Source organism: Nansenia antarctica, assembly GCF_963989245.1.
Source record: "Nansenia antarctica genome assembly, chromosome: 13".
NCBI classification, from domain to species: Eukaryota; Metazoa; Chordata; class Actinopteri; order Argentiniformes; family Microstomatidae; genus Nansenia; species Nansenia antarctica.
The window spans coordinates 19,967,944-19,982,943 of record NC_137683.1 but is presented as its reverse complement, the minus strand read 5'-3'; the positions used below and the strand labels follow the sequence as shown (position 1 = coordinate 19,982,943).

Below are 15,000 nucleotides of genomic sequence, written 5' to 3'. Positions count from 1 at the left end.
ATCTAACTTGAACTATACATGCATTGGATCTAACTTTAACTATACATGCATTGGATCTAACTTTAACTAGACATGCATTGGATCTAACTTTAACTATACATGCATTGGATCTAACTTTAACTAGACATGCATTGGATCTAACTTTAACTAGACATGCATTGGATCTAACTTGAACTATACATGCATTGGATCTAACTTTAACTATACATGCATTGGATCTAACTTTAACTATACATGCATTGGATCTAACTTTAACTATACATGCATTGGATCTAACTTGAACTATACATGCATTGGATCTAACTTTAACTATACATGCATTGGATCTAACTTTAACTAGACATGCATTGGATCTAACTTTAACTATACATGCATTGGATCTAACTTTAACTATACATGCATTGGATCTAACTTGAACTATACATGCATTGGATCTAACTTTAACTATACATGCATTGGACCTTTTGATCGCCGCATTTCTGTTGCATTAAGATTGTTTACCGACTGGACATCCCCCCAAAACATGTGCGTCTCATCGGAAGACTTGAGAAAGTTGATCTATTTCTAGCTCAAAGTACTTTAACATATCCAAATAATAATAATAATAACATATTAGTAATAATAATAGGTAGTAGCAATGCTCCTTATGACAGAACATCAACCCCGCTACCAGCATCAACCAGCTACCGTGCTGCAGACTTCACCGACCCCGTCTCTCTCTCCCCACCACAGGGACCGTGTTGACCTCTCTCTCCCCACCACAGGGACCGTGTTGACCTCTCTCTCCCCACCACAGGGACCGTGTTGACCTCTCTCTCCCCACCACAGGGACCGTGTTGACCTCTCTCTCCCCACCACAGGGACCGTGTTGACCTCTCTCTCCCCACCACAGGGACCGTGTTGACCTCTCTCTCCCCACCACAGGGACCGTGATGACCTCTCTCTCCCCCCACCACAGGGACCGTGTTGACCTCTCTCTCCCCACCACAGGGACCGTGTTGACCTCTCTCTCCCCCCACCACAGGGACCATGTGGACCGTCGGTGTGACGGTCTGATGTGATGCCGTCGTCGGAGAAGGAGTCGGTCCGTTTGGGTCGGAAACGCGCGCTGCCCCTGTGTCCCAACCCGCTGTTTCTCCAGTGGCTCACCGAGCTGAGGGACCAGGCCAGGGAGAAGGGGCTGAAGACGCAGCACGTCTATAACAAGGTACCGAGAGACACGTGCATACCGTCACCGTATAATGGATGTAGGGGTATAGCTATAGTTAGTCAGAAGTTGTCGCTGAGTTCTAGTTTAAAGCGCTTATGCCTACTTGCATTTACCGTTACATTGTTCTGTGTGTGTGTGTGTGTGTGTGTGTGATGCCTATATAGTATCTTGAATAAAGGCATCTCTTCCTACCCTTCCAGGCGATTCGCTCTCTGGAGAAGTACCCCCTGCCGCTCCAGAACGCCCGCGAGGCCAAGATCCTCCAGAACTTTGGAGACGGGATCTGCAAGATACTGGACCAGAAGCTACAGAGGCACTATAGAGAGAACGGTGAGAGAGGGAGGAAGAGAGAGAGAGAGAGAGAGAGAGAGAGAGAGAGAGAGAGATACTGGACCAGAAGCTACAGAGGCACTACAGAGAGAATGATGAGGAAGGAAGAGAGAGAGAGGGAGGAAGAGAGAGAGAGAGAGATACTGGACCAGAAGCTACAGAGGCACTACAGAGAGAACGGCGAGGGAGGGAGAGAGAGAGAGAGAGAGAGAGAGAGAGAGAGAGAGATACTGGACCTGAAGCTACAGAGGCACTACAGAGAGAACGGCGAGGGAGGGAGAGAGAGAGGGAGGAAGAGAGAGAGAGAGAGAGAGAGAGAGATACTGGACCTGAAGCTGCAGAGGCACTACAGAGAGAACGGTGAGGGAGAGAGAGAGAGAGAGATGGATAGGAGAAAGAAAAAGGCCAAAAAGATCTTCTCCACCTTCACATCCTCCCATTTCCCTTACCCTCCATCTCCCCCCCCCCCCCCCCCTCTCTCCCCCAGGTGCGGACGCCCCCATCCACTCCCTCCCCCGTGGTGTGGCCCCCCCAGGCAGAGACAACAACAGCCTGGACCCCCCCGACCCCCCCTCTGACTCCACCAGGCCTGAGGTGAGACCAGGGGGCTGTCCCAATAGTCTATGCTTTCATCTCTCCTCTCCTCCTTCTCTTCTAGCCTTTCCTGCCCTCTCCTCTGTTCTCTTCTCCTTCCCTCGTCCCCTCCCTCCTTCCCTCCTCCCCTCCCTCCCCTTCTCTCCTTTCCTCTCCTCTCCCCCGGTACGGTATATCATCCCTCTATTTGTAATCTGTCCATCTCTGTTTGTGATCTTTCCGTCTCTCTGTTTATGATCTGTCCATCTCTGTTTGTGATATTTCCATCTCTCTGTTTGTAATCTGTCCATCTCTCTGTTTGTAATCTGTCCATCTCTCTGTTTGTGATATTTCCATCTCTCTGTTTATGATCTGTCCATCTCTCTGTTTGTAATCTGTCCATCTCTCTGTTTGTAATCTGTCCATCTCTCTGTTTGTGATATTTCCATCCACCAGAAGAGGCCCAGAGGGGATGGAGGGAAGAAAAAAGGAGGAGGAGGAGGGAGGAAGAGAGGGTATGTCCCTCAGAAGAGGTCCGGGGGCTATGCTGTCCTCCTCACACTGTACAGGCAGTCTCAGGTTCTCTCTCACTCTCACTCTCACTCTCACTCTCTCTCACTCTCTCTCACTCTCTCTCACTCTCTCTCACTCTCTCTCTCACTCTCTCTCACTCTTTCTCTCTCTCACTATCACTCTTCTCTCTCTCTTTCTCTCTCTCCTCTCTCTTTCTCTCTCTCACTATCACTCTTCTCTCTCTCTCACTATCACTCTTTTTCTCTCTCACTATCTCATCTCTATCACTCATCACTATCACTCTTCAACCAATTGTTTTTTTTTTAGCCATGTGTCATTGCTCCATTGTCCTTACCCTCTTCTCTCCTTCTCCCTCCCTCCCTTCCATCTTCTCTCTTTCTATCACCCCCTCCTCCCTCCTCTCTCTGTCTCTCCAGGTTCCAGGTAATAAGGGGTTTATGTTTAAGCTGGAGTTGCAGGCTGAAGCCCAGCTCCTGTGTGACAAGTCCTTCATTGTGGTGAGTGGGAACATTCCCACAACATTCCCACAACATTTGCCAGCTTGCTGTCCTCTGACATCATTATCCTTCAGTTGCTAGCTTATGTAACATCTCAACTTGCCCTCTCCCTACCCCTCTCCCCTTCCTCCCTCCCCATCCTCCCTCCCCCTCTCCCCCCTCCAGCCAGATCTGGGTAGTAAGTACACGGCCTGGTCGTCAGTCAGCACTCTAGTCCACAAAGACTTAGTCCAGAAGACCCACAACCCTGCGAGGTAGTCAACTACACCCCCTCTCTTCTTTCACACTCTCTCCATCTATCTCTCTCTCTCTCTCTCTCTCTCTCACTCTCTCTCTCCATTTCTCTGTTATCTCTCCATGATAAGCCTAAGTAGGGAACCATACCCCCTGCTCTCTCTCTCTCTCTCTCTCTCTCTCTCTCTCTCTCTCTCTCTCTCTCTCATCTCTCTATGATAAAACTGTTAAGTCGGCCGCTGCAACTCTGTCTTCTCTTTTATCTCTCCATCTTACTCTTTCTCTCTTTTTTCTCTGACCTCTGTTCCTACTCACCCACCTACCTCACCCCTCTCTCCCCCTCCCTCCCTCATTCCCTCATTCCCCCTCTCATCTCTCTCCCCTCTCTCCTCCATCTTTCCCTCCCCCCACTCTCCATCTCCCCCTCCCCCCTCTCTCCTCCACCTCTCCCTCCATCATCTTCCTCTCCTCCTCTCTCCCCCCCCATCTCTTCTCTCAGGTACTCTCTGACAGAGCTGGGCCTGGCCCTGGCAGAAAGACTGGAGGCAGGAGAGAGAGGGGGAGACGGAGGAGAGGAGGGAGGGAGAGATGGAGGGAGAGGGCCGGAGGAGGACAGGAGGAGTGAAGGGGTGGAAGAAGAAGAAGAGGAGGAGGAGGGTGGGCCTGGTGTTGTTGTTGTTGAAGATGAGGAAGAGAAGGATGAAAGAACAGAGTGAGTAAAGGAGAGAAACGGTTTGATCATGATAGTAGTGATGTTGTGTACTAGTAACGTGACAATGGATTGTCTCGTCTCAAGTCACATCTGAAGGTTGAGTCTCTCTCTCTCTCCCCCCCCCTCCCTCCCTCTCATTCTCTCTTTCTCTTCATCTCTACCAGGCCCCTGGTGAGGCCCCCTCAGGCAGGTCGTGTTGGCCAGAGAGGGAGTGCGGTGCCTGGGGTGAGCTGCTCAGGAAAGCCCCAGGCTTCAGACACGGAGACTAGGCCTGCTGGAGGCTGCCTCCTCCCAGGCACCTATGACATCGTCCTGTGTGTCGACTTCATTGAGACAACTGGGTAAGAAGTGTGTGTGTGTGTGTGTATGTGTGCGTGTGCGTGCGTGCGTATGCATGCATGCGTGCGTGCGTATGCATGTGTGTGTGGACGTCATTGAGACAAATGGCAGTGTTTCCTCTATATGCATTTATTCGTGGCGGGCCGCCACCAAAGAATTTCCTCCGCCACCATTCAGACAGTCCACTTTGATTCAGGCTGCGCAGAAAGGCAGCGAGTTATTATGACCGGAGAACAGAAAAAAAGCAGATTGAAGCTAGATTTAGGCCGCTTCCAGACCAACATTTCGTTACGATTTAGGGGTAGTTATTTACAATATGTTACAATGTTGCAATTAACCTCGTCGTTTGTGTTCGCACTGCAATCGAGACTGAATCACTCAACAGGCGCGCGGCGCGAGGCGACGCGCTTTCAAAACTGGCTGCGTTCGTAAATTCACTCAGGAAATCCGATCAGCACTCGTGGAATGCCTCTCGTCCAATCAAATGACTCGGTTTCTCTATGACGTCGGGCCCAGTGTGCGCTCCAGCGCTCTCAGAGTTTAAAATTGGAGTGAGAAGCAGAGTTGTTGCCTTGTTGAAAACATATTCAGACTCCCCAGCTGTTCTACACGAGTTTATGACATGCAGCTGTATCATGCGGTGGTAGTACTAAACCCTCGTTGTGTATTGTTTGTTTTGCCGTGGAAATGAAACATTTATGAGTCTTACAACAACTCATGTGCGTGTAAAAAGCCGGTAAACGGATTTCTCTTTTAGTCCGTCGCCGGTGCCTTTAATCCCTTATCCTAATCGAAAATGCAACATCATCAGCGACGACTGTGGGTTATTGCATTTACTGCTGTTCTCTGGTTCATGTTCTTATACCAGTGCTCAGTATAGAGTATTTTAAATGAACATTCGTAATGTCTGTCTCTGATGTTCATGGTCAATTAAATCAGCCTATTTTGTGAAACAAATATAATGTTCCCGCTAATGGGTTTACCGAGCATTCTCGCACATAACGTGCAAGCACCTAGCTTCGAACTATTCATAGCAATATGCGCGGGGCAACAATAATCTATTGCCTCTAAAATCACCACGATTGGTGTCGCGTGCACGCGTTTTATGCGCGTGCACGCGAAAGATGACCACCCCGCCACCAATGGGAAAAATCCTGGAGGAAACACTGAATGGGTAAGCGAAATGGGAATAGATTTGAATGCTTCGGTTTAACTAATGTTTAGTCGTGTGTGTGTGTGTGTGTGTGCGTGTGTGTGTGTGTGTGTGTGTGTGTGTGTGTGTGTGTGTGTGTGTGTGTGTGTGTGTGTGTGTGTGTGTGTGTGTGTGTGTGTGTGTGTGTGTGTGTGTGTGTGTGTGTGTGTGTGTGTGTGTGTGTGTGTGTGTGTGTGTGTGTGTGCAGGGCCCTCAGTAAGCAGGAGCTGGGGAAGGAGTTGCAGAGGAACGGGGTGACCTTTGACGTCAGGAAGTTGAATGTAGGAGACTTCCTGTGGGTGGCCCGTGAGAGAGTCACTCCTGTGCCAGGTAACACACACACACACACACACACACACACACAGCTCAGAGAGATTCCTCTCCTCATTCTAGCAGTGTTGTACACTCTCATCAGTAATAGTCTGTAGTGTGTGTGTCTGGCCACTGGGTGGTGCTGTTGTCAATCTTATTGAGTCATCTACAGTCTCTCTCCTTCTGCCTGGCGTCTGTCAGTGTTAGCTCACACACAGCAGCCTTCTCTCATGGAACACAAACCAACGTCCTCAATCGACAAAGTCAATTCCACTGTACTACACTCCTCAAGTTGTTGCCTGTTTGCCCCCCCCAGGCCAGCTGCGGCCCCCGCCGGCCAGGGAGCTGGTCCTTGATTACATCATCGAGAGGAAGAGGATGGACGACCTGTGTGGCAGCATCATTGACGGCAGGTTCCGAGAACAGAAGGTCAGAGGTCATACAGGAAGGAGTGTGTGTGTGTGTCTCTCTCTCTCTCTCTGTGTATGTGTTGTGCACAGTATTCTCATTGGTGAAATGTGTATCATCCATCTCTCTCTCTCTCTCCCTCTCTCTCTCTCTCTCTCTCTCTCTCTCTCTCTCTCTCTCTCTCTCCCTCTCCCTCTCCCTCTCCCTCTCCCTCCCTCCATCAGTTCCGTCTGAAGAGGTGTGGTCTTAGGAAGCCCATCTACCTGGTGGAGGAGTGTGGCTCTGCAGCAGCTCACCTGAGTTTACCCGAGACCACCCTACAGCAGGCCATAGTCAACACACAGGTACACACACTCACCCACCTGAGTTTACCTGGGACCACCCTACAGCAGGCCATAGTCAACACACACACACACACACACACACACCGTTACACACACACACAGGTACACACACACACATACACACACACACACACACACACACTGTGTAGCAGTTTAATGGGTTCCATGTGATGACCTCTTACCCTGGAGTAGAGACACAGGGAACTTCCTAGGAATGAGTCAACACATCACTGACTGACTGAGTCTGTGTCTGTATGCGCAGCAGCGCGCATACACACACACACACACACACACACACACACACACTCAGGTAGTCAACACACAGGTACACACGCGAGCACACACACACACACACACACCACAGTTTACCTGAGACCACCGACAGTAGTGTGTGTGTGTGTGTGTGTGTGTGACGTCAACGAGAGCGCATACGGTACAATGGGATTTATGGAGAAGGCCCCAGTGGATTGTGTCCCCACAAAAACAGTCCTGAGTGTTTCCAAACCGGAAGCCACGGATTACCACCGAGGCCCAGACAACTCTAGCCGTGAGGAGAACGGCATTTACTACTGGCGACCCATAAGACGTTAAATCTGCCCGCATATGACCTTCGAGTCATCAAGGCAGCCAGAAAGGACTACGGCAAAGATATAGAAGCACGACTGAGCAGCGATAACCCACGCAGCATTTGGAAGAAGCTGCACACTATCTCCCACCTCAAAGAGAGCGCCAGTGATGCGTCACCTCTGACTCTCTACCAGACGAGCTGAACAGCTTCTATGCCCCGCTTTGAACAGGACTTCACTAACCTCCTAGAGAGAACCCACTACTACACAGACGACACAAAAGGTACTCCGCTCCATCAGTGTGGAAGCTGTCTAAGCGCATTTATACGCACAAAGCTGCAGGACCAGATGGTCTCCCTGGCCGGGTGTTTGAAGTGTGGCAGAACAGCTGGCTGGTATCTTTACCTTCATATTCAACCTCCACGGGCGTAGTGCCCTCTTGCTTCAAGTCATCCGTCATCATCCCGATTCCCCGAAGAAGGGTAAGGTGACATGCCTGAATGACTGGCGCCCTGGTGCTCTCACCTCCGCGGAATGCGAATGCTTTGAGAAGATCGTCAAGATCCTGATCTGCCAGGGAGCTGCCACCCTTCCTAGACCGTCACCAATTCGCCTGCCGAGATAACAGATCGACAGATGACGCCATTGCCACGGTACTCCACACAGGAGTAGCGAAAAACAGGAGTAGCGAAAAAAAATCGGGCAAAGACGACCACCCCGCCACTAATGTGACAAATCCTGGAGGAAACACTGTGGAGGTTAACAGATTTTGGGAAGAGGTGGCAAGCACTGTGTCCAACATTCTGGAGAGATCCATCCCTTGTACACAACACTTGCTATTACTTAATGACACCTCCACTATGAAGTTGTCTGCTAGTGACAGACGCCTCCCTTTAGCCGGTCTCACAGCTGCGAAAAGGATGGTAGCTTGCCGCTGGAAACCACCACATACTACGTACTGTCAATGAGGGAATGGCTCTTTTCTTATTGTGATATTGCATAGCTGGAGCTTTCCACAGCGAGATTACACTATGCCAAAAAACGCAAAATGTGACTTGCTGGTCCAAGTTATTGGAAAGGATTATCAAGCTTCTATGAATGTGGGATTATAGTGCTTGTCCGTTTATTTTTTGTTAATATGTTCTCTTTCTTTTTCTTTGATCATGTATTTATGATTTTGCATGTCTGCGGACCTGTTTGGAACATGATACATAGCCTATGCTTATGTACACTTTACACTTCGTAGCTTCATGTGTATATATACTTATATTTAATGTACTGTTGATCCCATCACCGATGGGGGAGGATACTGTGAATATTGTTTGGCTGTTCTGTGTATGAGGCTCATGTATGCTCATATGTACAGTGGCCAGAGGTCTCCTGGGTAGTGGGGGGGATTGGGGGTGGGGAGAGAGACGGGTGGCAGGTTGAGTGACTGATGCTGTTGGTGTCTCTTTTTTTTTCTTCTCTTTTTGTGTTGTGTCGGCTGCTGGCGAGCGCCTGGCTATATGCGTAGTTCATCATACTGTCGTTTTTGTGTTGTCTTTTTTGTTTATGTCTGTTATGGGGGGAAACATTTGTAAAATACAAAAAAAAAAAAACACAAAAAAGAAAAAAGCTGGTGAGAATGGTGCTCTGAGACCTCCGCCCCCCTGACCATCAGCACTAGGGCTGGGTATCGCCACTGATTTCCCAAAACGATTCGATTCCGATTCACCAGCTCAGTGAGCTCACGATTCGATTCGATTCACGATTCGATTCGATTCGATTCGATTCCGATTCGATCTAGTTAAAATATAAATTTTTTGCTTGAATATGAAAGAGATTCTCAGAATTAATGCTATAAATGGTTCAAGGAACCCTATAACATGTAGCATTGTTAAACATATCAATGAATTGACTCCAAAGCAGTTACATGAATGTACTTTTTATTTACATATGACTTTGCTTTTGTCCAGCTCATCTCTATCGTCACATCTGTTTAATCCAAAATGCACCCAGACATCTGACTTTAAGCCTGGTGGTGACTTGAGTGTCCCTGCCATCGCCATGTTTTTAGATTTTAGTGTTGAGACCTCACGTTGCGTGAGATATGATCAATTATTGTAGCACGAGATCTCGTTGCGGGTTGAAGCTGCAAGCAAAAAAAAAAAAAAAAAAAAAAAATCGATCTCGGGATTTAGGAATCGATAATCGCTCATTTTAATGAAGATCGATTCTGAATCGGGAAATCGATTTTTTGAACCCAGCCCTAATCAGCACACTCCCTGTACACCCACGACTGCATGGCCACTCACAGCTCCAACACGGTCATCGAGTTTGCAGTGATCACGACAGTGATTGGCCTGATCACTGAGGGCGTGTCTCATCCTCTGCTCTGTCAGGTGGTGGATGGCTTCTTTGTGAAGAGAGTTGAGGACGTGAAGGAGTCTGCTGCCTACCTGACTGTCATGACCAGACAGCTGACCAAACTCTACCAGGTGTGTGTGGGTGGGTGTGTGTGTCTCTCTTTGTGTGTGTGTGTCTGTGGCTAGGTTGCACCAACATGGATTAAATTAATACCCAGCTAATTCCACAAGTAATTCACTATGCTAATGTTACCAAGTTGGCTAGTTAACTGATGTAGCAAACAAAGCCACATCACATCAGCCAACGTAGTGATGGCTACTAGCTTACTTACTTATCAAATGACCTCTGCAGCTCAGCTTCATTTACCCCCCACCCTCAAAAGGCTGTGCCTTTTGCCAGGTCGGCATTGAAAATTAGAATCTCTTCTTAATTGTCTTACCTGGTTAAATAAAGGTTAAATAATACAAAATAATCATCCAGAATGCTGCCACCCGTCTGGTGTTCAACCTCCCCTAATTCTCGCATCATGTCACCCCTCTCCTCCGTACCCTTCACTGGCTCCCGATAGCAGCTCACATTAAGTTAAGACCCTTGTTCTCGCCTACCAGGCGGCAACGGGAACTGCCCCGTTCCTCCAGGCAGGCAATGATCAGCCCCCAAACATCAGCCCGTTCACTCCGCCCCTCCACCTCTGCTGGCCGACTGGCACCAGCGCCTCTACAGGGCTGCAGCGGTCACGCTGCCCGATCACGACTTTTCACCGTCCTGCCCCCCCCCCACTGGTGGAACGAGCTTCCCACCGCTGTCAGGTGTCAGGACTGCAGAGTCACTCCCTGTCTTCCGTCGTAGACTGAACTGTCCCTCCTGAAGCCTCCCCATCCTCCTGTCAGTTGTTTTTCTTTAATTATTATACACTTTGACACTCTGTTATTCTTAATATAATAATAGTATTAGACTCTGGTATATTATTATATACCTTTGACACTCTGCTGACAATTCTGCACACTGTGGACATGTGAACTCCAAAAAGATCCCCGTCTACCATCTGAAAACACCCTGTAGCATAAAAACTCAAAGCTACTAGGAGCTGGAGAAGTGGTGGCACAGCAGAGTTCCTCTCACTTCCAATGCCTGATAGCTGGTCTAACCTTCCCATTGAGGTATAGGACAGTAAACAGTCTTTTGTAAATCTATACCGTTGGGAAAACTCCCTATTGTTGTAAAATTCAATTGGTTTTAATCTGTGTTGAATTTTCCTGCAGGAAACTCCCCTATTCCCATCCAGCAAAGATATGCATATGCAGCCATTTTGTCAATAAAACTGAAATAGACCTCCTTAGTGAGAGACAAAACCTCCCCGAGGGGTGGTTTAAATATAACTGCTAATACATCTTTAGACTCCGTTTCAAATTACTGGTGCAACAGACTTTAATTATAACAGAATTTAATCTAGGTTTAAGTGGAAATTAAACAGAAATTGCCAGAGGTTTAGATTTAACCAGGATTAATTCTAAACTACATTTAAGATAGGTTTAACGCTAGGTGAAACAGGATTAATACATGAACCTTAATTTAATCGAGTTTAAAAGTTAAACCATGTGCAGGTGCATCCCAGCGTGTGTGTGTGTGTGTGTGTGTATGTGTGTGTGTGTGTGTGTGTGTGTGTTCCTCACTTCCTTCCCATGAAGTTGTCATGAACAGAAATGACAAATCACTCCCTTTCCCTTTTCTCTCCTCTAGAACCGCACGCTGGTCTGTCGCTCCAGAGAGCTGGAGGGGGATGGAGAGAACGAGGAGGAGTGCGGAGGGAGGGAGAGAGAGAGTCCCTCCTGCTCTCTCATGTCCTTTGCTGAGTTCAACCACGGAGCTGTCAAAAACAAGGTGTGTGTGTGTCTCATGTGAGTGCGTCAGTGTCCCCTGCTCAGTGTGCTGCAGCATGTGTGTAACTGTGTGTGTGTGTGTGTGTGTGTGTGTGTGACACCTCTCTGTCCCCCCCAGTGTCAGACAGTGAGGGAGGTGTTTGCCAGGCAGCTGATGCAGATCAGTGGTCTCTCTGGTGACAAGGCTGCTGCCATCCTGGACCACTACAGCACTCTGAGCAGGTGAGACGCATACACACACACACACACACACACACACACTGCAGCACACTGCGCAGGTGTCGCATACACACACTATAGCATTCTGAGCAGATGAGACACACACACACACCAGTGTGTCTCTTTATATTACCCCCCTCCCCCTTCTTTTCCCCTTGGCCACATCCCCAAGTTCATCCTCATCATTGACAATGAGCTCTTCCTTCTCTCTGCCAGCTCTGAAGCATATCCTTATTTTCTCTCTCTATCCCCCCCCCCCCCCTCCCATTGGCGCCAGAAACCCCCTCCCTCTCTACCTCCCTGACTCAGCTCCTCTCTTGTTCTCTGATTGATTAGCTGATTGACAAGGTCATTGATTCAATTAAACAATCGATTGATTGGTCAGCCCTGGAAGAAGCAGCAGGTTCTTCTGGGAGTAGGGGGGGAAGTCTGCAGACATGACCAATCACTCGATTCACAGACACCCACGTTTCCCCCAGTGACGTGCAGTAGATGTCAGAGACATGGATTCGATTAAACTAAACGACCTTAACCCCCTTCAATGTCACCGCTGGATGAAACATGACATATAGGGCTGGTTTCATGGACCATAGCCCTATATGTCATGTTTCATGGTTTTTAAGACTAGTCCTAGACTAAAAAGCATCCTCCAGCATCCAGTCAATTACATACCTGCCAAATCAATTACTTACCTACAGAGTCAATTACTTACCTGCAGAGACAATTACTTACCTACAGAGTCAATTACTTACCTACAGAGTCAATTACTTACCTACAGAGTCAATTACTTACCTGCAGGGTCAATTACTTACCTGCAGGGTCAATTACTTACCTGCAGGGTCAATTACTTACCTACAGAGTCAATTACTTACCTACAGAGTCAATTACTTACCTACAGGGTCAATTACTCACCTACAGAGTCAATCACTTACCTGCCAAATCAATTACTTACCTACAGAGTCAATTACTTACCTGCAGAGACAATTACTTACCTACAGAGTCAATTACTTACCTACAGAGTCAATTACTTACCTACAGAGTCAATTACTTACCTACAGGGTCAATTACTTACCTACAGAGTCAATTACTTACCTACAGAGTCAATTACTTACCTGCCAAATCAATTACATACCTACAGGGTCAATTACTTACCTACAGAGTCAATTACTTACCTACAGAGTCAATTACTTACCTGCCAAATCAATTACATACCTACAGGGTCAATTACTTACCTACAGGGTCAATTACTTACCTGCCAAATCAATGACTTACCTACAGAGTCAATTACTTACCTGCAGAGACAATTACTTACCTACAGAGTCAATTACTTACCTACAGAGTCAATTACTTACCTGCAGAGTCAATTACTTACCTACAGAGTCAATTACATACCTGCCAAATCAATTACTTACCTACAGAGTCAATTACATACCTGCCAAATCAATTACTTACCTACAGGGTCAATTACTTACATACAGAGTCAATTACATACCTGTCAAATCAATTACTTACCTGCAGGGTCAATTACTTACCTGCAGGGTCAATTACTTACCTGCAGTCAATTACATACCTGCAGAGTCAAATACTTACCTGCCAAATCAGTTACTTGCCTGCGGAGTCAATTACTTACCTGCAGAGAGGTTTATGGGTATTTTGAAAATGGGGACATTTGGTGCCATTTTAGGTGAAATGATTAGCAGAATGTCTAGTATTCTACCTGTCAGGGACATGATCAAGATGGACTTCACTAGCCTGTGTGTTGACTTACTGATGTTGTCAGTCACCTGACCCCTGTGTGTGTGTGTGTGTGTGTGTGTGTGTGTGTGTGTGTGTGTGTGTGTGTGTGTGTGTGTGTGTGTGTGTGTGTGTGTGTGTGTGTGTGTGTGTGTGAGTGAGTAAGTAAGTGAGTGAGTGTGACACACGCACACACACACACACAGTGTTAGAGGCTGTCACACTCACTCACTCACTCACACACACACACACACACACACACACACGGTGTTAGAGGCTGTGTGTGTGTGTGTGTGTGTGTGTGTGTGTGTGTGTGAGACCTCCCTGCCCTAGCATGTCTCAGTTAATCAATCAAACCCGATGTCTGGGTGATCCAAGAACAAGAAAAGACATTGTTTCTAATTTCTATTATTACAAGGTTGCCTTGCGAACTTCCAGATATCAGATTTGATTTGAATTTGGATCTGTTGAGATTAATTGTATCCTTACCTTCTCTTCCCCTCTCTCTCTTTCTCTCTCTCCCTCTCCTCCCTTCTCTCTCTCTCCCTTCTCCCTCTCTCTCTCTTCCCTTCTCTCTCTCCCCCCTTCTCTCGCTCTCTCTCCCTCTCTCTCCAGTCTGTTGAAAGCATATGAACAGTGCTCCAGCGAGGCAGAAAGAGAGAAACTTCTCTCCTCCATCCGATATGGAAAACTCAAAAGGTTTGTCTTGCCCTTCCTCTCTCCCCCCCCCCCCCTCCCCTCTCTCTACCCCTCCCTCCCGCTCATATACTTCAGGTCATCTTTTTCTCGGTTGGAATGAACAAGTCGTCTTTTCCCTCAAGTTGCTCGCGGGGCAAACAAACAAACAAACAAACAAACAACCGCCGCCATTGATGTGTTCTCCCCCCCCCTTTTTTTTCAATTTTTATTATTACTTTTCCACATCCTTGTTGAGTTGTTGTGAGATGTTTATTTGGCCTCATCTAAAGAATAAACTCACCATGAAAACAACAACAACAACAGCAGGGCCTCAGGGCGGTTGTCATAACAACCAAACAGCGTTTTTGTTTTGACTAAAATAAACACGGGAGGCGCTGCTTCTGTTACCTGTGAAGCCGGCCTTCAAAGCCGAGCGGAAAAAGACGGGTCTCTTGTTGCTTGGCTACCAGATGCTACCGCTGTACGCGCCAACTGACTGGAGAAAAGAAAGGGGAAAAAAACATTTTAAGCAAATTTCATCTGATGGTGTCTTGAGCCAGTTATGTTCTGACAGAATCCCTCTCTGAAAAGTTTGTCTGCATTATTGTTTCTGAATCACTCTGTGCGCTGTATTACACTATAGCATTTTCGTTGTCATGGTAACAGACGCTACGGGATGGATTACGGCGTAGTAAGTTTAACTTTTCAGTAAGATGGACTTTTCAGACAAAGTCTGAGAGATTCTGTCATAATGTTAGTTGGGTTGATGTGTCTACATGTTTTTGACATAATTTCCAACTTATGACTCCATATTTAAGAAAACACAATATGTAACTAAAGACTGTCTGGGCAAATCAACTACAGCCAAGCCCAAACCAGCAAAAAAAAA

General features: G+C 47.4%; 1 protein-coding gene across 1 annotated transcript in view; it reads left to right on the top strand.

Annotated features, from left to right (window-relative positions):
- Positions 1 to 1,060: 1,060 nt before the first annotated feature.
- The window catches only part of mus81 (MUS81 structure-specific endonuclease subunit), a gene marked incomplete at its 5' end in the record, with an annotated part of 14,184 nt that continues 244 nt past the window's right edge, over positions 1,061 to 15,000 (top strand). The window contains 16 exons of the mRNA XM_080544068.1: positions 1,061 to 1,207; positions 1,411 to 1,540; positions 2,028 to 2,134; positions 2,570 to 2,692; positions 3,064 to 3,144; positions 3,310 to 3,398; positions 3,878 to 3,932; positions 4,056 to 4,090; positions 4,255 to 4,431; positions 5,830 to 5,951; positions 6,250 to 6,362; positions 6,566 to 6,685; positions 9,636 to 9,731; positions 11,341 to 11,481; positions 11,599 to 11,702; positions 14,049 to 14,132. Of these exons, the coding sequence (XP_080400194.1) occupies positions 1,061 to 1,207; positions 1,411 to 1,540; positions 2,028 to 2,134; positions 2,570 to 2,692; positions 3,064 to 3,144; positions 3,310 to 3,398; positions 3,878 to 3,932; positions 4,056 to 4,090; positions 4,255 to 4,431; positions 5,830 to 5,951; positions 6,250 to 6,362; positions 6,566 to 6,685; positions 9,636 to 9,731; positions 11,341 to 11,481; positions 11,599 to 11,702; positions 14,049 to 14,132 (1,724 nt within the window). The remainder of the gene's footprint in view (positions 1,208 to 1,410; positions 1,541 to 2,027; positions 2,135 to 2,569; positions 2,693 to 3,063; positions 3,145 to 3,309; positions 3,399 to 3,877; positions 3,933 to 4,055; positions 4,091 to 4,254; positions 4,432 to 5,829; positions 5,952 to 6,249; positions 6,363 to 6,565; positions 6,686 to 9,635; positions 9,732 to 11,340; positions 11,482 to 11,598; positions 11,703 to 14,048; positions 14,133 to 15,000) is intronic.